The 25,745-nt window shown below is 46.5% G+C and overlaps 1 protein-coding gene across 4 annotated transcripts in view; it reads left to right on the forward strand.

The window, feature by feature from the left end:
• RAB30 (RAB30, member RAS oncogene family) overlaps positions 1-25,494 on the forward strand; it is a 46,939-nt gene extending 21,445 nt beyond the window's left edge. For 2 of the 4 annotated variants that reach the window (XM_035571206.2, XM_035571207.2), the window contains exons 2-5: positions 11,423-11,523; positions 13,121-13,204; positions 17,268-17,451; positions 19,536-25,494. In XM_035571206.2, the coding sequence (XP_035427099.1) occupies positions 11,431-11,523; positions 13,121-13,204; positions 17,268-17,451; positions 19,536-19,786 (612 nt within the window). In that variant the 5' untranslated portion in view covers positions 11,423-11,430 and the 3' untranslated portion in view covers positions 19,787-25,494. Of the gene's footprint in view, positions 1-11,422; positions 11,524-13,120; positions 13,205-16,656; positions 17,175-17,267; positions 17,452-19,535 lie in introns of those variants that run through there. The other 2 variants (XM_035571208.2, XM_035571205.2) reach the window with 2 other exon arrangements.
• The last annotated feature ends 251 nt before the right edge of the window (positions 25,495-25,745 follow it).

Consider the following 25,745-nt stretch of genomic DNA (forward strand, 5'->3'; position numbering starts at 1 on the left):
GCTGCCTCATAAAATCCATATGCAGATGACCCACTTAAAGCAACTTACCTGCACGCTGCTAATAATTGCCCTAATAATTTTGTGTTTCTTCCTGGAAAAAAACTTCTTCAATTGTCTTGGGAAGACTTCGTTACTGTGTTTCAGACTGTGATTTAAAACATATGAGAGGTGCTATTTAGGGGTTGAGATCCTCATTGAAACATTGTCTGTCCAAATAAGAAGGATGTGATTCCTTCCTTAAGAAGGATGTGATTCCTTCCTTCCTTCCTTCCTTAAGAAGGATGTGATTCCTTCCTTCCTTCCTTCCTTCCTTCCTTCCTTCCTTAAGAAGGATGTGATTCCTTCCTTCCTTCCTTCCTTCCTTTCATCCATCCATCAGTTTCTACAGTACATGCACCTTACAGCTGCAGTGTCTTGTTTTTTGCAGTCTTGGCTTTGATTCTTACTGTTTTAAGAGAACTAGCACAAGTGCATGTACCTGTAGTGGAAGGGCATGCATCTTCTCTTTGGAAATTTGGTGAAACAGGAGGCAGACTGAACCTGGCAGAGATGATTAACAGGTACTGTGTCTGTTCCTCAGGAGGTGTATCTGATTGAATATTAATAAGATCAACTTAATGGAGGAAGTATGATGTCAAGAATGATTTTCATCTTGCTTATCAATTTTTCCCTTTACTGCTGGTATTGCTGATTTATTGTTATATTTTGGAAATGTTGCTTGTAAGTCTGATATATCTGCCCCAAGCCACCAATCCAGAAGCCTATATATATATATATTTGTGGATACTGTTGTCCATTTTGAACAAGCAGCAAACTTTCATCTTAATATATCAGTTAGCTTTTTGGTTGCTTCAAATAGGCAAAGATCCTTTACCATTCACCCACATTAATTATTGCCTCATCATAAGTCTGAATTTCTCTTTTTGTTACCAAAGCCTTTTAGTGATGCCACATCACCAAAATGGGTGGTGAGGCACCCAGAGAAGCTGTGGATGCTCCATCCCTGGAGGTGTTCAAGGCCAGGCTGGATGGGGCTTTGAGCAGCCTGGTTTAGTGGGAGGTGTCCCTGCCCATAGCAGGAGGTTAGAACTGGATGGGCTTTAAGGTCCCTTCCAACCCAAACCATTCTGTGATTCTGTGATCTTGCTGTGAGTGTTGCTGAACTGTTGCTTCATTCCCATTAGCAGAGGTTTGGTGGAGCTCACTCTCAGTAGAGATAAAGGTCCTGTTGCCACCCTGAGGTGGACATCTCTGTGGCACGTAGTTGTCAGTCTGGTCCACAGACACATCGCCTTGGGGGCCTAGTCACTGTGTAAGCAGTGTAAATACTTTATTTCTACCCATTTTTGGTTGTGGTGACATGCCTGAAAGTTTTGCAGCACCTTGTGTTCCTCATTGCTCAGCGATTATTTTGTGTGAGCAGTGACTTGGTGTTGAAGCAGGTGAGGAGTGTTCTCACAACATCATCCTGGGCCTGCAGCCCCTATGTCCGACCACCCTGTCATCTCCATTTCTCACCATAGGTGCTTGTACTGTTGGAAGACCCTTGTTTGCCATAAGTACGTGATTTGCTGTCTGTGCCGTTACTTGGGCTCAAGTTGTGAAGCCCTCAAACATGGGTGGAGAGTCCTTGCAGACAGATCTTGACAGTCTAGAGGGCTGGGCAATCACTAGCTGCATGAAGTTTGACAAGAGCAAGTGCTGGATTCTGCACCTGGGAAGGGGCAATGCTGACTGTACGTACAGAGTAGGGTATGAGAGGCTGGAGAGCAGCCCCATAGAAAGGGAGCTGGGGGTTCTGGTTGCCAGCAAGTTGAACGTGAGCCAGCAGTGTGCCCTGACAGCCAAAAGGGCCAGCTGTACCGTGGGGTGCCTCAGGCACAGCATTGCTAGGTGGTCAAGGGAGGGATTGTCCTCCTTGAGGCTGTGCTGTTGTGTCTTCACCTTAAGTACTGTGTGCAGTTTTCAGTGCCACAGTATAAAAAGGACATAAAACTGTTAGAGAGTGTCCAAAGTAGGGCTACAAAGATGGGGAAGGGTCTAGAGGGGAAGACTTATGAGGAGCGGCTGAGGTCCCTTGGTTTGCTCAGCCCAGAGCAGGGCAGACTGAGGGGAGGCCTCATGGCGGCCTGCGGCTCCCTCACGAGGGGGGCGGAGGGACAGGCGCTGAGCTCTGCTCTCTGGAGACAGCGACAGGACCCGAGGGAACGACATGGAGCTGGGACAGGGGGGGGTCAGGATGGGTGTTAGGGAAAGGTTCTGCACCGAGAGGGTGGTTGGGCACTGGGACAGGCTCCCCAAGGCAGTGGTCATGGCACCGAGCCTGCTGGAGTTCAAGAAGTGTTTGGACAATGCTCTGAGACATATGGCTTTATTTTTGATTGATCCAGTGGAGCCAGGGGTGGGACTCGATGATCCTTGTGGGTCCCTTCCAACTCAGGATATTCTATGATTCTGTGATTCTATGTTCAGTACTTATTTCCAAAGTAGTTTCACCTCCTCTGTATACAAAGCCTTTTTTTTTTTTTCTACTAATGACAAAACCAAATGTGAGTTGAGCTTCTGAATGCCTTTTTTCTGTTTTTGCCTCAGTCTTTACTAGTGGGACCACCTTCCGGCAGACCAGGAGAAAGTCTAGAGTAAGGACTATGTACCCTTAGTGGAAGAGGATCAAGGCAGGGAATATAGTAAGCAAAGTGGACATACAGAAGTCCATGGATCCTGATGGGATGCACCCAAGAGTGCTCAGGGAGCTGGCAGATGTCATTGCAAGGCTACTCAATAATCTTTGGTTGATTGTGGTGACTTGGAGAAGTGCCTGAGGACAGGAGAAATAGAAACATCATTTCTACCTTCAGGAAAGGCAAGAATGAGGAGCCAAGAAACTACAGGCTGGTCAGCCTCACCTTGATCCTTGGGAAAGTGATGGAGCACTAATGCTAGAAACCATTTCCAAGCACATGTGGCACATGTAGGACAAGAAAATTATCAGTATTAGTCAACATGGATTCACCAGGTGGAAGTCATGCTTGATCAACTTGATAAGTTTCTGTGATGAAATAACTGGCCTGGTAGGTGATGGGGGAGCAGTGGATATTGTCTGCATAGACTTCAGTAGGGTCTTTGAAATTGTGCCCCATTAGATCCTCATAGACAAGCTGTTGATGTATGGGCTGGATGGGCAGACAGCTTGGGGGATTGAAAACTGGCTGGATGGCCAAGCCTAGAGGGTAGCATCAGTGGGGCAAAGTCTAGTTTGAGGCCTGTGACAAGTGGAGTATCTAAGGGGTCGGTACTGGATCTAGTTCTGTTCAACATCCTCATTAATGATCTGGATGATGGGGCAAAGTGTGCCCTGAAAAAGTTTGCAAATGACACAAAACTGGGATGAGTGGCTGACAGAGGGTTGTGCTACCTCCCAGAGGAACCTTGACAGGCTGGGGAAATGGGCTGCATTAGGCAAAGCATTGCCAGTAGGTCTATGGAAGACCTGAAACTGTGGGATGCCATTGTGCTGGCCCAGCGTGTCCTCACCAGTAACATGGCATGAAATAGCACAGCATGGAACAGCACTGCACAGGAGCTCAGTGCCACGTGGACCCCACAGCCCAGGCCACAGGGTGCCTGGGTGCCACAGGGTGCACAGCCCTGCGGACACTGATCTCAGCCACATGAAAGCAAGATTAGATGACTTTTAATTCCTTGTTACTTCTGCTAAGTTTGATGAAGTGATGTAAATGCCAGTAAATCACAAGTTGACTTGAGCAGAAAGCAAGAGGTGGAAATAACTCCCCTTTTTTTAACTAAAAAACATTCTTACAAAACAAAACCTTATTAGCATTTTTTTGGAAAAATAAAAATCATACCATGGTCTTTGACACAAACAAAACCCAGTGATCAACAGCAGTAAGATACATCATTATAGCTAAAACTCAAGAAAGTTTTCTTGGACAAGCCTTTATAACACAAAACATCTATTGTACACATTCATATTTCACGGTACATTTATGAGACTTATGTCATTGGTTAATGACATACGGTTATGCTACTTCCGCATTTGTAACCTCATTTGAGTCGTGATGTTCTGGTAAATATCCAAATCCTATATTTATGATAGCTTTTCCCTTATCTTATCAAAAATGGTGGTGTCAAGCAGTCTAATCTAGCAAATGTTTATCAGAACCCTGTCACCCAGTGCCAAGATATCTCCACGTACAACCGCGACACCACTGAAACCATGCCAACCCCACAAACTAACACATCATTAGACTTCTTTGCATTTTACCCAGTTGACACACACAAACTTTTCTTCTGCATCAAAGATGAATCATTCCTCCTTTGGCATTGCCACATGTAGCTGGTGTTGCTGCGTCTCCCTTTGGTTCACCTGTGGTGAGGGGCATCTGCTTAAAATACAGCTCCCAGTTGCAGCAAGCTGGACATACAAAACTTTTCTGGCTTTTCCATGCGAGGCACATTCCAGTTAATGCTTGGCTGTAGTTTAAAAAAAAAAATCATTTTGTATTTTTTTTGCCTTTGGGAAAAGGCTGTTGTTTTTGAGTGGATAAAGCAGCATTTTTGGCTGTATTTCTGGCAGTACAGTTTTCCACACTTGGAAGTCAGCTTGTCTGCTGTGCTGGTTGATTCTTTAACCTCTTCCATGCAAAAATGTGTTGCTGTGCAGTATACAGCTTGGTATCTGGAATGGTGGATGTGCACGTCAGCATTTTTTTTTTCAGTCCTAAAGAAATGGATTTTCTGTTTGTTATTTTTCAGGTAATGTGCTTGTGAGATTTTTCCTAAGTAATGCAGAAATTAGATAGTTCATCTATCTATGTGAGTAACATCATCATTGGTTAACAGTTCAGTCCTCAAATATATTTGATGGAATGTAACTTAGTGTGTGGTATCTTGCACCTCCGTGGCCATTCCCAGTGCTGAAGAGCGTTAGAAATGGGTTTGTGGGAATGAATGATATTGGTGCTGGATTTACCTGCTGGTAAATGGAGAAGCTTATGGAGAAGGAACATGACCTGACTGAAGTAGTTCAGTGAGCTGCAAGTTTTACCTGGTGGCAAAAGAGGTAAGGGGAAAGCCTGTGTGCTCTGTGCAGTCATTGATGCAAGCCCCTCAGCTTTAGCTTTTCTATTATGTATAGAAACATCTCTGTGAGACACAAGAACTAGCCACTTATCTCACTTTGTTTCTGCAAAAGAAATATCCTGAGCAAAGGCTTAAGGGCAGGAATCTCTCCAAATAATTTTTTTGGGTAGGGCTGAGGTTTTCACAATGCACTGCTTTTTCCAGCTGGAAACCTTGGATGCAATTTGCCGATTTTTTTTTCCCAATATTTGTCTAGACTTCTGGATGACTAGCAGATGTCAGCCAATGCTGATGAGGGTGCAGCATGTGGGGCAGCCCCACCATGTCCCTGCACTGCTTTTATGGTAGCTCAGTGCCTCCTGTAAGGGCGAGATGGACTTATTGACCCTGAATTTGTCAGTGGTGGTGTGAGCGCACTGTAAGCCCCACGCACCCTGGAGGTGTTGGGTGTAGTAGGTGGCTCATGGACTAAATTCATCTGTGTTTCTGCATGGGAAATCGCACTTAAAAGTACAGCATTTCTGCATTTGAAACCTCCTCCCTTCCTGCGAGGGACTAGCCTCGATGAGGAGACACCTTTAGGGTTGCCAGCGTGCAGGCAGCTGCATGCTGCTCCCCTGCTCCCCTGGAACAGAAAGTGTGATGGGAGGAGATTAGAAATGCCAGACCGTGCAGCCCTATGTGTAAGCGATAAATCTTTTTCTGTTTTGGAAAAACAGCCCTGGAGTTTTAATATCCTACCTAAATGAGAGCATGGATCCCACCTGCCCCGGCTTTGCCTCTACAGAGAGAGCACAGAGTAGGGCTGTGCTGATCCAGGTTTTAATGGGGATGAAGTCTCTCTTAATTCTTCCTGTTTGGGTGGAAAAAAATTAAACCTTGTGGAAAGAAGGAGTGAGGAAGTTGGGCAGGGGGGTGGGAGGAAATCCAGGCTGCTGCTTCTCAGAGGGGCATGAGCTGGGCTCATGCTTGGCAGGCACATGCTGCTTGGGTTGGCAGGTGCTCTGGAAATGAAAATACTTTATCCTGCCTTATGTAATACAGTAGCATGTCCAGAGCTGAGTCCCCTGCAATTTTCTGGCCTGCAAGGAATAATTTTCTGCTTGAAATCTTAGCCTTAGTGATGAATTTTCTGGGTCATACGGCATGTGCCTTCAACGTAATATCTGTATACAAAACAGCTACTGTTTGAACTTCAGTTGTTTAGGTAAATTTATTTTTGTTTATAGCTGTTGGATGATGAAGAGCAGAAAATCTTTCTTCTTTGAGTTGTGTAAATACATCAAAACCCACCCTGACCTACCAGATAGATACAGCAGGTGGAAGAGGCTGCAGATTCTCCTCTGCGTCTAATCGAAGTAGCTGGTAAATGTGTGTTGTGAGGATGTGAGGTGGGGTAAGGCTGGGGTGCATATTAGTGCGGTGCCTGGCTTAATTTAGTGCCTCAGTTTCACTCTTTATCCCTAAACGGGGAGAAGCCCTTGCAGTGTGGATTGAACCCTAGGCTGTGGATAGCCGTGCATGACCAAACACCCAAACACCGTGCGTGGATCTGCATCAGCTGGCTGCACTAAGCCTGCTCGGATTTGGAGACAGGGGTCCCCTGACCACTGCTGAACATACCCATGTCTCTGACACTCCTTGAGGCTGCAGGAACTGAAAATCCATGAGTGGAACTGGTAGGGAGAGATGACGATGCCATGCTCTGCAATGTGCTCCCTGCTCTGGTTGTCACCTGGCCCCACAGAGCTGGAACCGCGGCTCCGCGGACTCACCAGCCTCTGCAACTCAGAAGGGACTGAAATGTTGTGGGGATAAAGAAACAAGAAGTTATTTCTGTTTTGCTTTTCTAAAACAAAGGTGTTGAAACATTCTCTAAGACATAAAAGATTTTTGACTTCAGATGAAGGCTGTTCGTGTTTCCTGAGGGTGCATTATCTGGTGATCTTCAGGGAGAGGTTGCAGGCAGGGGTTGGCACACCTTGTGGCTGACCAAGACAGGCTTGCTCTTTTGAAGTCTCCCACTTCACTTTTGGCTCCACGAGCCAAAACAGCTGAGGCAAAACCATCGTCCTAGAGCCTGCTCTTGTCAAGCCTAGAGGTGGAAATTCTTCCTCAAGCAAAGGAGTTGAGAGAAAAGTGCCAGGGATTTCTTCACTAACTGAAAACCTCATTCATACTTGTGTTTTGTGCAGGGACTACAAAGACTCGCCAGTAAAAAGCTGGTGAGGGACAGGCAGGGTAGGAGTTTCATCCATTTGAAGGAGAACTTGATCACTCTAAAGCCATTAGCGTCTCCCAGATGGTTTTTAAACCTCAGCCTCATATTTTTGCCGCTTATTTGTTCCTCAGAGAGATTGAGCATGGCACGGTCAAAGCCAGTCAGAGATGAGGAACCCCCTGTGCCCGTCCAAGGTAATGGGTGAAAAATCACTGCGAAAAGAAGATAAATAGTTCAGATGGTAGAGAGGGCAATGGTGAACACTGTGAAGCAAACTGAAGTGGATCAGGGAGAACTAATAGGTGAATAGAACAAATGCAGGGAGAGGACGTCATGTTGGGGAATAAACTAAACCATGCCTGAAAATCGTATTCTGTAAAGCATGTCTTCACTGCAGATAAGCTCCTTGCCTTGTGGCACGTGGTGATCAGAAGCAGACGGGGGTGTATCACCCTCCTCCATCATCTGTGCTTTCACATTTAGAGGCAGTGAAGAGCCCATAGCAAGGTAAAGCAGAGGGCCAGGTCCTGCTGACCACACTTACAGGAGAGTTTCTATAACTGAGGCTCTGGGTGAAGGGGGAAGGACTGCTGGATCCCACCGGTGCTCACTGCACAGGGTAGGCAGCCCATGGCTTCTGCACGTCCTTTTCTGTGTGTCTCCCTGTGAGCTTGCTTGTGGGAGCTTGCAGAGGGGGAAGAAGGGGTGAAAGCACCCATCCCTTCTGTGTGCTTTCGTTACGGATAGATCTCAACAGCCTTCTGGTTGAATTAGGATTAAATATTGAAAAATATTTACCAGGAGCATCGTCTTGCCCAGTACAATCAGCTGAGCCTGGAAAGTGTCCTGCCATTCCTAGGCTGCAGAGCCGTGGGCGGACCACCTCGCCTGGTGGTCACCCAGCTTCGAGTCACCCATCTTGGCCACTTGTTCCTGCCCCACAAAATCCACGTGAGGGGCCGAGTGCTGAAACGGAGCAGAGCAGTGACCCTGGTTAAACAAAACCCTGCAAAACTCTTTCATTTTGAGATCTGTGCCTGACCTGCGAGTGGTGGGAGCAGCACATGGCAGGCACAAGCAGCTGGGGCTTGGCTGGGGTGCGAAATGTACAAACTGCCCCCGGGAAAAGCAGCTGTGAAACTTGGTTTTCTGTCCTGCCGCAAGCTAGGGCATGTCTCTGTGCCATAGCTGGCCCAGTTTCTGATGAGAGTGGTGGTTTAAACAAATGTTTTGGTGGTGAAGGGTTGCTGAGGCATGGGTGGGCATCCTGTTCCCTGCCCTTGCTGCAGGGTTTTGTCTGTGCCAAAGGGTGGGACAGGCAGCTGTGGCCCCAGCGCCCTAAAGCAATGTCCTGATGCAAGGCAGAGCCCTGTGCCTAGAAGCACAAAAAAACAGAGAAGAAAAAAGGGAGAAAAAAGAAAAGAAAAGGAAGAAAAGAATATCCTTTTAAAAAAAAAAAAGAAGTGATGTATGATGTATTGCCGAGACCTGCGTTCCCGGCAGGAGAGCGGAGAGCGGGCAGAGGTTGAGACACATCTTCCCCGGGGAGCGGGAGGGCTGCGGGAGGCTGAGTCAGCAGGAGAGGTCACTTGGCCGAAAGGCTGAGTTGCGAAGGAGGCGATTTCGTAACGGTAACTGATGCAATGCCTTTCTGTTCGGCGCTGCCTGCCTGGTGGCTGCGGGTGTGGGCACACACGAGGGAGGAACAGGAGTTTTTGTGGATGGGGGTGATAGGGCAGCGATGGTCAGCTTCAGCTGCCCGCTCGCCCTCCAAATTACCCCTCCTTTACTTTCCCCCATCCCCTCCCGTGCCCCCACTTCCACTGAACCCTTTTTATGTCGCTTTAGCTCTGGCATTTAATCTCATCATTGCACCGTTTGCTTTATGTCCCTGGCTTCTCTTTCAGTGCCAGTTTGGGGTCATTATCACATATGATTAGTCTTGGAGCCTAATGAAGGGGATCAGACATAACTCTAGGGTATGTCTGAGCCATTTAGTGTTTCTGAGCTCAAAGATCTGCAGAGGAAGTTTATTTTTAAGCTTCCCGAGAAGATAAATTTGAATGTTGGATTGTTTAGGGTACAAGTAATATAAATGAAATTGCTCCAGGGAAGCAATGCCCTCCGGGATTTGAAGAATCCCAGGGATAATTATCTAGTGCTGAGCAAGTCTCGTTAGTCTTGAAATAGCTTTTAGTAGATGATCACATTTTTCTTCATGTTAGCTTGTCTGAAAGCTTGAAGCCGTGCATTAACATTTATCCTTGATTATGAGTATCATCAGCATGTTCTTAAGACTGTCTTTATCGTCCAGGGAAAGCCAGGCACGGAAGTCCAAAGCTATTACACAGCATAACAGTCCCAGAAAACAGACCAGAGCATTTTTAAAGCCTGCTCTTTTAAGGTCCTGCGAGGTTGGAGCATCCTCAGGGCTGCTCCAGCTGCTGCTGTGTGGTGGCAGCGTGCAGGTGACCGTAGCTCCAGCTCAGCGGTGAGGCATCCCTGTAGTGACTCAGCTGCATCCCTCCTGACCTCCTGCTAACGTGGTGCAGGTCATTAGTCACTGATTGGTGAGGTTAGCCTTTTTTAAGGCTCCTGGAGAGGTCAGGGGTCACATAGACACCAAGCAGCTGCATCAGTGTTACGCTTCTGTTGCCTTCAGGTCTATCAGGCGGTGCTTGGAGAGCTGTTTCGGTGTGCTCTGTTGGGTTGAGCCAACTCTGTGAGCAATCTGGGGCTTGGCTGAGGATGGCAGTTCCCTAATACTTTTTTTCCCCCTGTTTTTGCTTTTTCCTTACCACCCTCCATCTTCTGTGCTTCCCAGCTTTGGCTCTGTCTCCTCATCCATAATCTGTATGTGCAGGTAGGTTAGGTACCGTACTCAGACATCCCAACTGATGGCTTGTGGATCTGTCTCTTTACTCTCCTATGCCATTACTCCAGACCAGTCCTGAGGACAGGTCTTTGACACCAGCTATAATATCTGTATTTATTTTGACACAGCTGGGACACTGCCCTTCTGCTCCCCTGTCATAGAATCAGAATCATGGAATCATCTCAGTTGCAAACGACCTTCAAGATCATCAAGTCCAACCGTCCACCTGACCTACCGAGTCCCATCACAAAACCGCATACATCCCGTAGTACCATGGGCTTTTCTGGCTGCCCCAAATCTCTGACTGAATCTCTTCCGCCTGTCTCGATGGTTACAACCCCCTCCTCTGGCCACAGTGCCTGGAGCACCCTTGGGTGCTCTGGAGACGGAGGTGCATCCCTCGCTCCTTGCCCAGCTGCAGCAAGTTGCATGGGTCTGCTTGGTCCTTCCTGTGCTTTATGGACTGAAGGAAGCCTGGCGGGTCTTCCTCCATATAGGCAATGCTGCCTGTGTCCTGACACATTGCCAAAAAGCCAGTCCGTGCATCCTGGCAAGGGGGTTGCACAGGGATGTGTGTGTGCTGGGTTCCCCTGAGCCTCCTCTGTTTTCTCTTCCCGTTTGATATTTTTGCACCAAGCTATCCTCACAAAATATATAAAAAAAATTATCATCATAATTGCAATATTATTGGTAGTATGTATTATTTCTTCTTCTTTTTTAAGTCCTGTGTTAATATACTTCAGCCAAACTGTTACCCCCCGCTCCCTACTAATATTGTAGCAAATGAACTTTTCTTTACAGCCAACACCGCTGCTTTTATTTTTAACCAATTGCCCTGTTTGTTCTGCCCCTGTGCCCTCCCCAGTCCCTGCTCTGCTGAAAAGCAGCATCGATGACTCGCGGGACGGCATGAAAGCCAAAAACTGGCCGCAGCCGTGCAGCGGCTGACGTTGCTGGCCCAGGTGGACTCTGCCTGCGTGTTGCCACTGGGGCGGGGTGGGAAGGGCTCTTGTCCCTTATCTGGGGAGCCACACGCATGCTAGGGAGACCTTTGTGCTGATAGTTGGAGGAATAAAGTTCAATGGGAATGAAAGGGCATTTCCCTAGTGGGAGGGAGTCAAAAATCAGAGCCGACCTGCGGCAGAGTTGGACGTTCAGCGTGGGGGACGCAGCTTTGGCCACCGCCTTGGTTCACACTGTCTCATGTCCTCTCTCTCTTGCAGCTGCGTAAATGAGTATGGAAGATTATGATTTCCTCTTCAAAATTGTTTTAATCGGCAACGCCGGTGTGGGGAAGACCTGCTTGGTCCGACGCTTCACGCAGGTAAGGTCGGGCACCTGCCAGATGTGGGGCATCGCGTGGGAGCATGGAGCTCTCCACCAGCACCCCCACTCCACAGGCTTTTATTATCCATGCTTGCAGCGTCCATATCACCCGTGGTGATGTACCAGCGTGAGCACTGCATCAGTAACTAGTGCTGTGTGTGCCTTTGCTGGGGTTCTGGTTTATAAGGACCTCCTGTTGCATTTCCTATGGACCGTCTCATCCCACCCCTCCAGGGTGGACCAGCCTGCTGCTGTACTAAGCTCTCTCTCATGTTGTCCATTAGTAGATGATTAAATAATCTGGGTCCTGGGCTGTCAGCCCAGGGTCTTCTGTTAAACATCAGACCAGGGATTGCACCTGAAGAGTTACCAGGGGCATTTAATAATGGTTTGAAGCACTGGAGTGTGATTCTGGCAGCAAAATGAGATGTTGCATTGCCTGGGAAAAATCAGTGCTCCCTGCATTTGTGGCTTTACGTACACCGGCTCCTGAAAAGCTTGCAGTAACAGTGGGGGCCAGCTGAGCCCCTGTCTGCCTGATTAGGGAAAATGAATCAAATGCAAAGGTTTGAGGACTGTTTTCCCTTCTTCTGTGTAACAGAACAGCAGGAAGAAGACTAGGCGTCTGTGATTTGGACTCAGAGAAGAGTTTGCATGGTGTACTCTAAAGTGCAAGTTATGTTTCTTTTGTTGCTGTTGTTGCAGTCCCTACTGGGAATCATCAGTTCAAGTTTTAAAACTGTAGCGATGTTAAACATGCTCTCTGCCTGTACCAGCTGCTGGCAATGAAGCTGGTTAGTCCCAAAGGGTTAACCACGATGTCTGCAGCCGCCACTGCTGCCTGCACTTTGGCAGCGCTGCTGCTGCTATAGGGGATGGATGTGCCCCAAAAACAACACGGCCTTGCAGGCTGGGACACCAGAAATCAGAAAGCTCTGCTTGTTTTCGTTCAGTTGGCTGTTGCTCCTTTCTCGAAATCGAGCACTGCCAGTCACGGGCTGTGCTCTGGGAGCAGGATCTGGCCACTCAGGAGCTGCTGGGGATGCCCTGGGAATCCCTTTCCTCACTGTGGCAGGACCTTTCCTCATCTCTTTCAAGGTGATGGAGAATTGGGTCAGAGGGACCCAGCCTGCCCTTCCCCTGCCTTTTCTGAGTGCACAGAAGCAGGAGAGTTTTTCCCCTCTCCTTTTTCCCTTTATACATCCTCCTTTTCTCCTCCTGTTTGTTTTCCCACCTTTCAAGTCAGCTGCTTGCAACAGCATTAGCGGTTGAATTACAGTTACCTTTGCACTGGAGAAATGCGGTGTTTTGGTTAGCTCCCCATAACAAGGAGGTGGCAGTGGATTTTGTGCCTTCTTCTGATGGATGCTGTGGAGATGGGTCAGTGTGCAGAGCCTGCCCTGGAGTCTGTCCCCCCTGCTTTGAGTGGTGGAGGAAGCAGGCACATCTTTCAGTGTAATTCCTTTCAGTGTTCTTCTAAGTGTCCAGAGAATTGAGCAAGGGCGGAGTAGGGATGGGAAAGAGTAAGGATGGGCACTCAGAAGGAAGTTTGCCTTGCTACACAACTTGTTCAACAAAACTGTGTTTTCTTTCAGGGGCTTTTCCCACCAGGCCAAGGTGCCACAATTGGAGTTGACTTTATGATTAAAACCGTGGAGATAAACGGTGAAAAAGTAAAGGTAGGAACCTGATGGTTTTCAATATAAACTCGTATGGTGGCACCGTAGTTTGGGTTTCTTGCTGCAGCATGCCTGCTGCTGGAAGGTCCAGGGCTGCCTGTCATGTCTTCGAAAATGCACCATCAGCAGCATGGAAAGGGGAGATGCCCCATGCCTGGAGGTGTTCAAGGCCAGGTTGGATGTGGCTTTGAGCAACCTGCTGTGGTGGGAGGTGTCCCTGCCCATGGCAGGGGGTTGGAATTAGGTGATCTTTAAAGTCCCTTCCAACCCAAACCATTCTATGATTCTGAGATCTTGCAAAGCTCTGTTCTTCCTTAGAAGGCACTGAGATGGTGCCTGGCAGGGGCTGAGGAAGCACAAAGAAGCATTTCAATGCAGCTTCCATTTACTGCTCTGCTGGTAAGATGAAATCTGTTGAGTTCCCCCTCGGATGTGCCTGATAAAGGTTTTCTCCTGTGAGCTCCTGAGATGGCTGGCTCCTGGGCTGGTGCGGTTCTGAAGAACGAAGGCTTGTTTCCCACTTCTGTTGAGTTACAGACCTGAGAGAAGTGGAGATGTTTACGATACTGGTGCTTTGGTCAAAAGGTTGAACTAAGAAGGGCAGTGTCTCGCTATTGACTCTTCCAGCTTCCAAGATAGGGTGATTGCAACCAAATCATCACCGGGAAACTCCTTGTCCCTTGCTACCTCCTGAACCTGGCTTGGGTATTGCTTGGCAGGGAGCTAGTTTGTCTGGGCCAAAACACACCAGGGCCCAGGTTAATGCCTTAATGGGATCCATGGTTCAGTTCCAGTGCTCAGAGACGTTGGCTGGCACCACTTAAGTCATTAGCAGAGCTTTCACCAGAGCTATTGTGGCATTTGAAAGTTGGGAGAAGAGAATGAACCTCCAATGTCAAGGTGTCCAGGGTCCCTGACACCTGGAATTACTTTTCCTGCATTAAGCCTGTGGGTATTGAAGTGAAAAACAACATTTTTTTCCTTGATGCCTTTATCTTATCTAGTGATGAGCAGGTGGGAGAGTGGCAGCAGTGTGACGGTGGCTGGGTGGATTGAGACTCATTTTTAAGCACGTGCAAGTGACGGGATGGAAACAGTGGACTTGTGCAGATTTTCAGCCCTGTATTTTTTTCCACCCATGTTTCAGTGCAGAGGCTTTTTGAGTAGAAAATTGGATGGAAATCAGACTTTAAAAGCGTATCAAGAGGCTGTCACCCTGCTGCACGAGGAGCTGTACATTTGCTATGGCAAGTGATGGTCCTTGACCAAAAGGCCTTGCAGCCTGAGCAGGTGGAGGACAGGAGATGTAGATACCTTCATCAGATACGGACTGAGTTAACCTTTGACATGCTGCTGTGGGACAGAGCAGCAGGCAGGAAAGTGCTGAGCATCACACATAGCTCCCGTGCTGTCAGTGCATAGTTTGGTGGAACTCCACTGAAGGTGGAGATCATTTTTCGGTTACATACCTGGTGTAATCCCACTGTATTGAGACTCTCTTAGAGGGAAAAAGGCGATCTTGGAGGAAGGTTTTCCCATCCTCTTCAGACACCTGTCCTTTCCTTGCTCCCATGACTCGATCCTGTTTATCACCAGCTTGGACTGAGGATGCAGACTCCTTAAGAGAAGGTTGTGAGCACCATTTGGGGTGTTCAAAGCCCACTCCCACCACCCACCAGAGGAGTAAGTTGGAGTCACCAGAGCTCAGCCACAATGACAGCAGTGTGGGAAGAAGCTTAGTAGGACACATTTTGGTGTTTGAACACGTCGTACAGAGTCTGAAAGGCAAAATGATTCCTTTCTGCCTCTTGCATCAGTGCAGGCGGGGACTGAGCTTGTAGCTGAAACTTTCTGAGCAAGCAGCGCCAGTGAGAGTAAACATTTAATAAGCGGGAAAAGCAGGGATGACTCAGAGCTGAGAGGGGAAAAAATGACATCTCAGTCAAACGAGGCACCAGCTCATGGAGCAGAGCCAAGCTGTGACTGCTTCAGTGCCGGGCAGCATCTCCTGCATGGCATTGGGATCCAGGGTCGGAGCAGAGCCATTCACCAAGAAGGTTTTAAGACTTAAAAATATATATATATATATGTGCGTGTGTGTGTGTGTGAATTTCTGGGAAAAATACTTTCCAGCTTTAGAATTGCATTTGAAAGTCAGAGGAGAGAGCCTTGCTAGCATGAGAGTTGTGTGCAAGCCATTTCAGATGTGAGTGGCTACTAAGGCTCGCTGACAGATAAACTGAGACAGCCTTTTGCATTTTTTAAATATGTCTGATCATTTCTAGCAAAACCAAAAATACGTGCAATGTGTGTACTGAGAGGCTACACAAATTTGATAGTAATTATAGTGCCAGTCAAAGATAAGCATCTTCAGTGCTACAAACACAAGGCTCTGCTGCATGCACCTGTGATCTTACTGCACTCGGTGGAAGTGTCCATATGCTCAGAGCTAAACGTGCGTGCAGGTGTCGGGGGAGAGGAAAGCATGGCTCCCAGAAAATTAACATCCAGGTGACTGTTTTTTGCAGGGAGAGTCACAGGCCTGGCCAGCTACAAACCCTCTCCCCCTTTTGATTTTAAAGTCCGTTACATTAAAGCGGTGGAAAAGCATGGTCACACCAAGTCTTAATCTGTCAGAGATCTTTTCAATAAATGCAATGCGTTTATTAACTAGAGTTAACCACCAGACCAACCGGTAGATATTTTTCCTGGGAAATAGCTGCACAACAACAGCAACAAAATTATCTGTGTTTTTTCTGTCTGCTGGAGCTTGTAGGCTGGTTTGTTTTAAACAGAACTCGTTTGTTATCTGAATTTTGAGTGCAAGTAATGTCACCCCTGGTTTTGTGTGGCCCCTAACTGCAGGTGCCGTATTCAGCTATTTAAACACAGCTATGCTGAGAAATTAAACTCAAAGGTGCCAGGAGCTGTGAGCCAGCAGCAAATTCCCTTCTCTGCAAAAATGTACCTTTTCAGAATCATATCCCACATCCGAAGGCTGCTAACGGGGGCTCTTGTTTCAAGCTCACATATTTACGATGAGTAGGTGACATAGTTTGACATTGGAACTGGGCAAGTACAAGGCTTGCTCTATTATGGGCTGCTGTATGTACGGAAAAAATCTCAAATACTTTTAACTTTTTCTTCCCAAAGTACACAGGATTCTGGCTAGAAATCAGCCTTTCGCATACTAAGTTCCAGGGAGGGGTGCTTAAAAAATAAAATCTGAAGCAGAGAAATGCTCTTTTATGCTGAAATGTTTTCATTTTGGATGCTTTTCTTTGCCTGCGTTTTGAAAAGTTGTGGTTTTGATGAGCCACCAAAAGCTGTCAGATGGTTGTTACAAAAACGGTACGGGTTTGTTTCATATTGGGAAATGAATGTTGTTTTTTCTGGACCCAGGGAGTTTGCCAAACAGCAGTTAAGCTCATGACCTCTTAGCTATAGTTAGGGACATGCCAGTCACTTCTACACATCAGGAAGGAAGGCGGCGAGCAGCTGGGCGGGATGTCTGAAGTTTTGTAGAGGAAACGTGTCGGAGTCCTTGGATGAGCCTTCAGCTGCAAACCCAAGCTTTGTCCACTCCCGTGGTTTCCACCCTTCAGTGCACCATCTCGGGATAAATAACTAACTTTGGGAGCTACAGGAGTGGCTTCCTTATTCCTTCTGGGACAAACCTTGCTGTGGGTTGGACTGCAGGGCAAGGAGGAGAGAGGAGACCTTCTGCCTCCGGTGCCTGCGCTGTAATTCCAGGCCAGCAGCTCCGGCCGAGGGAGATGCTGCAAGGCCCATGAACACTGACGGACCTGCAGCTTGCCGGGGAAGTCAGCAGCAATGCCAGCTGACTTTGTGCCTTGCATTTCAATCTGCAAAGGCAGAAATGGAAACAAACAAGCAAAAAAGCTTGGGGGATGGAAAGCCAAAGGGGAGAAGAGCTAAGTGCTTTCACAGCAGTGGTTGTACCCTGGAGGTATTTAGGTCAAAACAGTGCTTCTACCAAGTAAAAAAAACTAAAAATGATTATTTTTTTCTCCTCTCCCTGCTCCCCTTGTTGTGCCAAAAGCTGCAGATCTGGGACACGGCAGGACAGGAGCGGTTCCGGTCCATAACGCAGAGTTACTACCGCAGTGCCAACGCCTTGATACTCACCTACGACATCACCTGCGAAGAGTCCTTCCGATGCCTCCCCGAGTGGCTGCGAGAAATCGAGCAGTACGCCAGCAATAAGGTCATCACCGTGTTAGTGGGTAAGTCAGGGGCCTCCCTAGCAGGGTGGTGCTGCAATGGTGGGCACTTGGTGGCAGATGGAGGTGTTGGAGGGAGGAAGAAGCGCTATCTGCGTGACGTGGAGGTGCTGGAGGCTCAAATTGGTGCAAATAAAACAGCTGTAACCATGTGTGGGTGCAGGGTGCAGCTGGTGCCTTAAACCCACCTACTTGGACCATTCCTCCTGCAGACTTCCCCAACATGCTGGTGGAGATGTTCAGGACACCCTAGCTGCTTCTCAAAGTCTGGTCCCGTCTCAAGCCTTAAGGCTGTTGCGTGTGGAGGTGGATACTTCCCTCGGGTCGGTCCCATAGGGGTCTGAAGCACTGATTGTGGCAGAGCTAAGAATGCAGGCTTATCCCTTGTGACTCCCAGCTCAGATCTCCACAAATATATGAGGATCTGCTCAAGCTGGTGATGCTTGTGTGTTGATGCACCCCATAGCTGAGGACAGATGGAGTCTTGGCTTAAGTGGGACAAGATGTGGGAACCAGACCAGGATGCAATGGCTCTGTGGATCTTAGCATTCATGGGTAAGACAGAGCTGGAAAACTGGTTATTTTTGCCTGGATTTTAGGAAACCTAAAAATAAATACTGAATGCCATGTTAATCTAGCAGCTTCAACTCAAGCTAAAACAGACCCCAGGCCATCTGTCTGCTATTTGCAAGGTGAAGGTTATTTCGCTTACCCATGCTTCTGCGTACTCTGCTTTCAGTATCTGATAGTCAGGACTTGGCTTTTAAAGGCCCAAGAATATACAAAGAATAACAGAAGAATAACTTGGGGAAAGCTGGAAAGTTTCATATTGCAGTGTCATCATTTCCTTTAATAGTTTGCTGTTTAAAAGAAAAATCTAGAGGATGATAAAATATGTTTAAGGTGTCTTTAAAGGTCTTTTGAGCTTTACATGCCCCAATGGTATTGCAAGTGAGTCTTGGGATTTAAGGAGCTGCCATACAGGAAACTCACTACACTCCAGAAGAAGAGTATGGCACATGTACAAATGGCTCAGAAATAATAAATGACTAACAAATGTACATATGATTTTTTAGGGAACATTAAGTTAATTATCAGCATCTACAGCATAAAATGTAAATAACTTCCACAGCACACGCTTTAAACATGGTAACACCCATAAAGTGCTTACGTTGAGTGAGAATTTGTTTAGAAAGAGTAACCACAGTGTATACAGTCTGTCCAAGAAATTGCTTCCTCAAGAAAGAAGGGGAATATTGGATGAAAGAAGGGCAATGGGAGATGGCTTGCTAGCGCAGTCTTCTCCTGCTGGTTCTCACACCAGCTCCAGACACAAGGCCAGGGGAGGTTTCCTCCCGAACCTGGCGAGTCCCTGGACACAGCCCCTTGTTATCACAGGCCCTGCTCTGTTACCTTCTTTGTAAGATTAATTTATGGCAAAGACATCATGTTTGAAGTGAAGTGGTCTGTAATAGGCTGTAATCATATCAGATGGTTGCTGGAGGCATTAATCAACTCCCTGCTAAAATGAGCTCTCTGAAGGAGGGGGCTGGTTCCTTGCCCCACCTCGCTCTGTGAGTGCCCCCGAGCCTGTCTGTGCTCCAGCCTCAGCAGCCAAATCAGTCACAGGGATATTTAATTAAGATAGGAAAGCAGCCTTCTGCACCAGACTGCCTTTAAAGCTTGTAACGACATGAGAAATATCACACTTAGTGTCTCACGTGCTATAATTGACGTTTTAAGTGCTCCTCAGAGCCAGAGCAGGAGAATTTTCAATAGATATTAAAATGGAAATTCTTTAATGTCAGTTGATAGCAGCAAACAGATGCACTAGTACTAAATTAAAGCTGATGGACTTGGATGTTCACAGGGCGTGTTCCATTAAGTGAGCTGATATTAAATGAACCCGGCCTGTGTATCAGGGAATCCATTATTTGGAGGGGAGAGCAAGCACTAAGAGTTTCATGTCGAAAGCCCTATCTATGCATACGTACAGCACCAAACTCTTCTTCATCCCGTATCAACTTCTGTTTCTTTTGTTTTGGAAGTCAAATTAATTCCCTCTCTACAATCTTCCCTCAATGCAGGTAATAAGATTGATTTAGCCGATAAGAGGGAAGTCTCCCAGCAAAGAGCCGCAGAGTTCTCCGAAGCACAGGACATGTACTATCTGGAAACCTCAGCGAAAGAATCGGATAATGTGGAAAAACTCTTCCTGGACTTAGCCTGCCGGCTGATCAGTGAAGCACGGCAGAACACCCTTGTGAACAATGTCTCATCCCCCTTACCAGGAGAGGGGAAAAGTATCAGCTATTTGACTTGCTGTAATTTTAATTAAAGAGCTGGCGTGTGATTCTCCATCCGCCATGGGCCCACAGGATTTTTTGCCGGGATTTATCTCCTCGGAGGGAATTCCTGCCACTTTGACCCATCTGACTTCCCCTGAGTCAGGTTGCAGACCTAGAAGAAGCATGGCAGGCTGACAGCTCCAGATGCATGGCAACGTAGCAGAATATAACATGGTTTAAATTTAATTTTTTCTTGCAGTTTCTGGAGCGGGAAAGGAAAAAGGAGAGTTGGACAAGTGGTTCGTGTAATGCAGAACATGAGCATTTCCTTCTGCAGGTGATGAGATCAACCTCTCTTGGAGAAGACACTGAAGAGTTCAAGATCTCTCTTACAGAACAATGTGTTTGGTCCTTTGTAAAAGAAAAAAACCAACACAGCACAAAAGTACTGAACTTGGACTACACTGGCAATCATCTAGACTGCCAGCCAAGTGAATTCTTAGGATGTGTACATAGTGTCTGCCCACGTGTCTTCATGGAGGACTGGTGTTTAAAATAATGTTACGTCTCTCATCTATAGGCACTTTCATGAACATGAAATTAAAAAAAAAAAAAAAAAGAGAAGTTATATCTCAACATTTTCAGACAAGGATTTGAGAAGACATGGCTACAGCTCCGTTGCTTCCTTTGGTGCTAGCAGTTCAGCAAATATTCCGTAGACCAAGCGTAGTCTTACTACATTGCTGTCCTCTGAATGTGTAACTTAGACTGATTAGGAAAAGAACGCTAATGAGCACTGTTCATTAAAATCCCATTACCTCTTTTTCTAGGCTTGAACATAGTGAGAAAGGACTGTGCTTCTTTGATATCCAGCACAGGATGAAAGGACTTCCCAGAAATAAAATAAATAAATAAATAAGAAAATGAACTGTCCCTCCTCTAATTAGTATTGTCCTAAAGTGAAAAATTAGCCTTGGGAAATGTTATTGGTGGAATTGAAAAAATGCACCAGGCACGACCAAAATCTTTTGTGTGCACTGATTGTGCATAAGGGTTCAAAGAGAGCACAGTTTTAAGTGGGAGCCTGCAATATGTCTGGGATAAAAATAAAGCTTGTAGATACAGTTCCTGTTGAAAGGCAGGCATACAATTTTGTAGAGGTTTTTCTTTTTCTTTTTTTTTTTTTTTCTTTTTTCTAACGTGAAGTGGAAATAGCAGCAGGTTGCAGGTGGCATCATTTTGTGTCTGACCCATCCAGCGATCACCTTATGGAACTGTTCTCTGAGGAGCTCTTGAAGGTATCTTCTTGGCCTCTCTCCTCTCTGCTCGAGTAGCTTTCACATGCAGCGCTGTAGAGTCATTTAATTTACTTGATGCTTTGTACTCTTAATCTCAGACTCCAGTGTATGTGTAACTGATAGGCAATGTCTTTCTACAAAACCCCTGAAGTGGAAGCATTATGGAATTTATTATTACACCTCTAGTGCCATATGCGAACAATGCATTGTAAATTTACACACTGACATTAAAGCAAAATTGAAAGATAGTGAATGCATTCATGGAAAATGATTTTTAGAAGTTTGAGTTCAGTTTAGCTGATCTGGATAAATCTCTCCTGGCAGTTACGTGGCTGTGATATGATGTAATTTAAAGTTAATCACCTTAATATCATTTGGTATTTACTGAAGATTATAACAGAACTTTTGTATTGACATAAAAGTTGCCAGTAAGTTCATCCTGAAAACAATAATAATAATAAAAAAGTAGCATTTTAAAATGCTTTTTCACATTTTCCTGAAAAGACTTCCTTGGGCTGTATCATGGTGTGCCTTTGATCTGTAATGGTGAGCTGACTCTACATGTCTTTGAGAGAGGAGGGACTGGTGTATCATATGTCATTTTTTAATATTTTCTTGCTATTTTTAGGTCACTTCTTTTGTGACTAGTGCTAAAAATGAAGATGTAGAAATTGTGGTACAAATCTTGCTTATCATTTAGGTAACACTTTGCAAAGTGCTGCTGTAAGCATTAGATGTTGGGGAAATGTCGTCTGATGCACTGGCCTGTCCTGGTCCTTTTTGGTCTCTGCTCATGATGTAACCTAGAGGATTTAGAAAGGTGTGGGATTTGGTGGCTTCTGCTGTTCTGGATTGTGTGGTACAGCCTGTGCTGGAGAGCGTTGTTGTCTTCCTTGAGCATTCCCCAAATTGCCAAATGCAGCCTGATGTGAGCTTGTGAAGACCACGAGACCCTGACACAGCTGGTTCTGCACAGCTTTGAGGTTGGTTAGAGCAAGATTTGGGGCGTTGCACATAGGGTAACACTTGAGTTAAAAATCAATATTACTCATATTTAATTTGTCAAAGCTCCTACTCTCCAGATTAAGATGATCTTGGGTAAAACACTAAATGTTCTGTGCTTCTGCTCACTATTTGTGAGGTACTTTCACGAGTATTTTGTGTTAGATGTTTGCAACGCAAGTCTGCTGGCACAAGCTGTGACTCCCTTCTGTTCTTATTTTGAGTTCCCCATTAGAGAGCAAGCGCTGGGAAAAAAAAAAAAAAAAAGTCCAAACTTTTCTTCAAGAGAGAGAGTTATGATGGAAAATGTGAAATTATGAACTCTATAGAAGAAGGGGACACTGGATGCCTCTTCCTACCTCTAATACTGAAATCTCAATTCGATCGACAGGTAAGTCGTTGGAGTATGCAGTTGGATACGTGTTTGAGCTGAATGCTAAGTGGCTTTGTGATCATTATTTAATGAAAACCACATGTCATGAATTGTCAGACAAGACACTTTGTTCTTTGCTGTAGAATGTGTGAAACAGCCGTTAACAGTCTGTGAGCCTGCTGGTGCTGTTTGTCTTTTTGGAAATAGCTGTATCGGTAACAGTGGGCTCCTGCTAGTCTACATTTAACGGTTAATGGCTATTGAATTCCTTCAGCATCAGTGATAATAGCAGCAGACTGAGATTGACGCAGCAGACAGTGATTTGAAAAGAGGGAAAGTTGGAATTCGTGATGCAGAAGCATTGTGGGTGCACACACGTGGGACAACAGGCTTGCCCGAGCTTTTGCTGACAAGAGATGCAATTACTTATGGTCAAACCCACAGGGTTTTGTATCAGCTGCTTTTCTGCTTGTCCTCCCTTTCCAGCGTGAAGAACTGTCCGTAAATCATGCTGAGATGTCGAGCTTACATAATTTCTGTAATCAGAGACTGAATTCACTTGGAAAACAGGTGAAATTCTCCACCAATTAAAATATGCCAAGCAAACCTGTGGGATGTGCTGCCCTTTGGGGGGCTATGGTGCCATCGTGGTCAGATGGGACTGGAGACGCAGTCCCAGAAAGCCTCTCCCAGCAGTGTGTACCGTGTGCAGCGCTTTGTGCCAAGGGAAAGATGGCTGTGTGGAGCTGAAGATGCAACATAAAGAGATGGTTATGTTCTCTCGGGATTTCCTCAATCCTATCCTCTTACAAAATGCATCTATGACAGCTTTTGATTGCTCTGGATTTTAATAATTGTGAATTTGGGTCTTACCTGAGACTCTCCTGTATTGTCACTGGCAGTATCAAAGTACCCCATTCCCTTACACGTGCTGCTCCTACCAACATCAACCAAGAAGACCTTTTTGAGTTTATTCAGTTAGAAAATGTGTTTCTAGAGGACACTTTGTATTCCCGGTGAGCAAGCATGGGAACTCTCCCAAATACTGATGTATGTTAGGGCTCACAGGAAAACCCATTGGAGCTAAAGGAAATGCTCTGGTCACTTCTAGTAGTGACAGCCCAATGAAAGCTGTTATATCAAAATGTTTTCTTCCTCAGATCTTTTATCAGCTTTATTTGTTTGAATGAACGTGGCTCTTGAAGCCACCTTCTCTTTGCTCATATCAACTGAGTCTGTCCTCTTGCTGCTGTGGGTAGTAATTGCTCTAGTTACTGTTCACAAAGGATCATCATTTTGAAGGACAGTCCTGTTTTCTGATGATAGTGAGTGGTGGGGAGCCACTTACTTGATTTCCCACAAGTGGCGAGTGCATCCTAAGGAAAGCAGCCCAAACTGGAACCCGTTGTGTCTTTGAAATGCGATCACCCCCTTGAATTGTACCTAAATGTCCCATAAAGGTTACAGATCTCCCATCTGCCTCTGTTTAGGATTTATCTTGGCTAGAAAAACAGACGACAGGGTAATCGCGCTGACTGAGATGCCAGACTCCCACATCAGCCTGCTGCCTTGCTCTGACTCGCCTCGCTCACCGCCGAGCTCAACTGACCCAAAGCCGCCTTTGCGCTATATCTAGCCCAGATAGGTGGCCGGCTGTCATCACCCGTGGATGCAATCGCACCCTTTCCCCTCATGTGAATGAGCTGTATCTTAAGGCAGAAGTGAAAACTATGCTATGGGAGTTAAGGGTGCAGTTGTGTTTTTTTTTTTTCTTTTTTCCCCCTACGAGTTGGGAGCCACAGATTCAGAGGGAATGTCATCTCCGTTACATGCTCCTCCGAGCACAGTCAACTGGGTAACTGGGGAAAGAAAACACACATATAGCTGAAACCGAGACAACAATGAGTAAATGCTGTCAGGGAAAGGTTGTTCTGGTTTTAAGAGTATAGCCAGGGTTAAGAGCTCAGTTCTCCCGGCTGTGGATAAACAGGAGCTGGCCGTGCTGTTCTCTGATGCTGTTTTCACATTAATATCTAGCTATTAGCACTTCCTGGATGTGATCACATTCTTTGAAGCCGTTCTCCTTTTCCAGCAAGTTCAGAAGATAATTTTAGCTCTGGTTAGTGCTATAATTAAATAATTGAGTCTCAAGCTGAAGCAGCAGATGCCACCTTTGCCAATGCTTTTTCCACTGCTTATCTTGGGACACCGCTCCCAAGGACATGCATGCTTGTGAGGGCACCACGGAGTTGTCCCTGCTGAGCATCTTCTGGAGTCCAGCCTTGGTGCCTAGGGACATGACATGGCCTGTGTGAGTCACACTTTTAGCTGTGCTAAATGGTTCTCCAGGGAAGATGGGTTGTTAGAAGTAGGGTTAGGGTGGTTGGGCACTGGGACAGGCTCCCCAGTCACGGCACCAAGCCTGCCCGAGTTCAAGAAGCATTTGGACGATGCTCTCAGACATAGGGCCTGATTTTTCGGTGGCGCTGTGTGGAGCCAGGGGTCGGACTCGATGATCCTTGAGGGTCCCTTCCAGCTTGGGATATTCTGTGATCCTATGATTCTAAGAAGATGCAGTTCACGTCAGCATCCATGGCTTGTCTTCTGGGCCACCCTGACTTTCTTACTGGGAAAGCATAAACCTAACTAATTCAACAAGCCTATTCTCAGCCAGGGCAGCCTGTTAGGAGTTTCCCTTTTTGTGGGACCAACAGGAGCGAAGAAACAGTGGCGGATGGTGCAGGCGAGTACATCGCGAACACACAGGCGGACGCTGCTCTCCGCCTGGGGAGGTGCTCTGGGATTGGGATGCTCCGCTTGGGGAGCACTCTGCTGTCACTCAGGCACTGGGTTACACTGCGGGCATGAGCTGTAGTAAATGCAGTGGCCACAGCATCCCCAGCAGCCGAGCCTTTATGGAGAGGGGAGTGAAGGAGCGGGGAACATTGTTTTGATGTTTTAATGGAGTGAGGATGAAATGTTTGGTTTGTGACGGGGAGGGCGGCGGTGATTTCAGGCACTGCTGTTGCCTCTGCTCTTGCAAGCTGTTTGGAAGAAAGCCTTAGCATGGGCCTCCACATAGCACTGAAGGAAAAAAAAAAAACAAACAACAACAACTTAAGCCAATGTTTTGGGGGAGAAAAGGCCATCTAATGAGGGGAGCGGGGAAACCCACTGCTTGGTGCTATGCTGGCTTTGAGCGACAAGTCTCTCACTGGATTTTAGAGGAATAGTTTAAAACGTGCCATGTTTTTTAGCAAGACAAGATGCACTGCAGATATGTCACAGCCATTTCACTCCCCACAGCTGTTTACAAAAGAAAAATAAATAAATAAA

This window comes from Cygnus atratus, chromosome 1 (assembly GCF_013377495.2).
Source record: "Cygnus atratus isolate AKBS03 ecotype Queensland, Australia chromosome 1, CAtr_DNAZoo_HiC_assembly, whole genome shotgun sequence".
Taxonomy (NCBI): domain Eukaryota; kingdom Metazoa; phylum Chordata; class Aves; order Anseriformes; family Anatidae; genus Cygnus; species Cygnus atratus.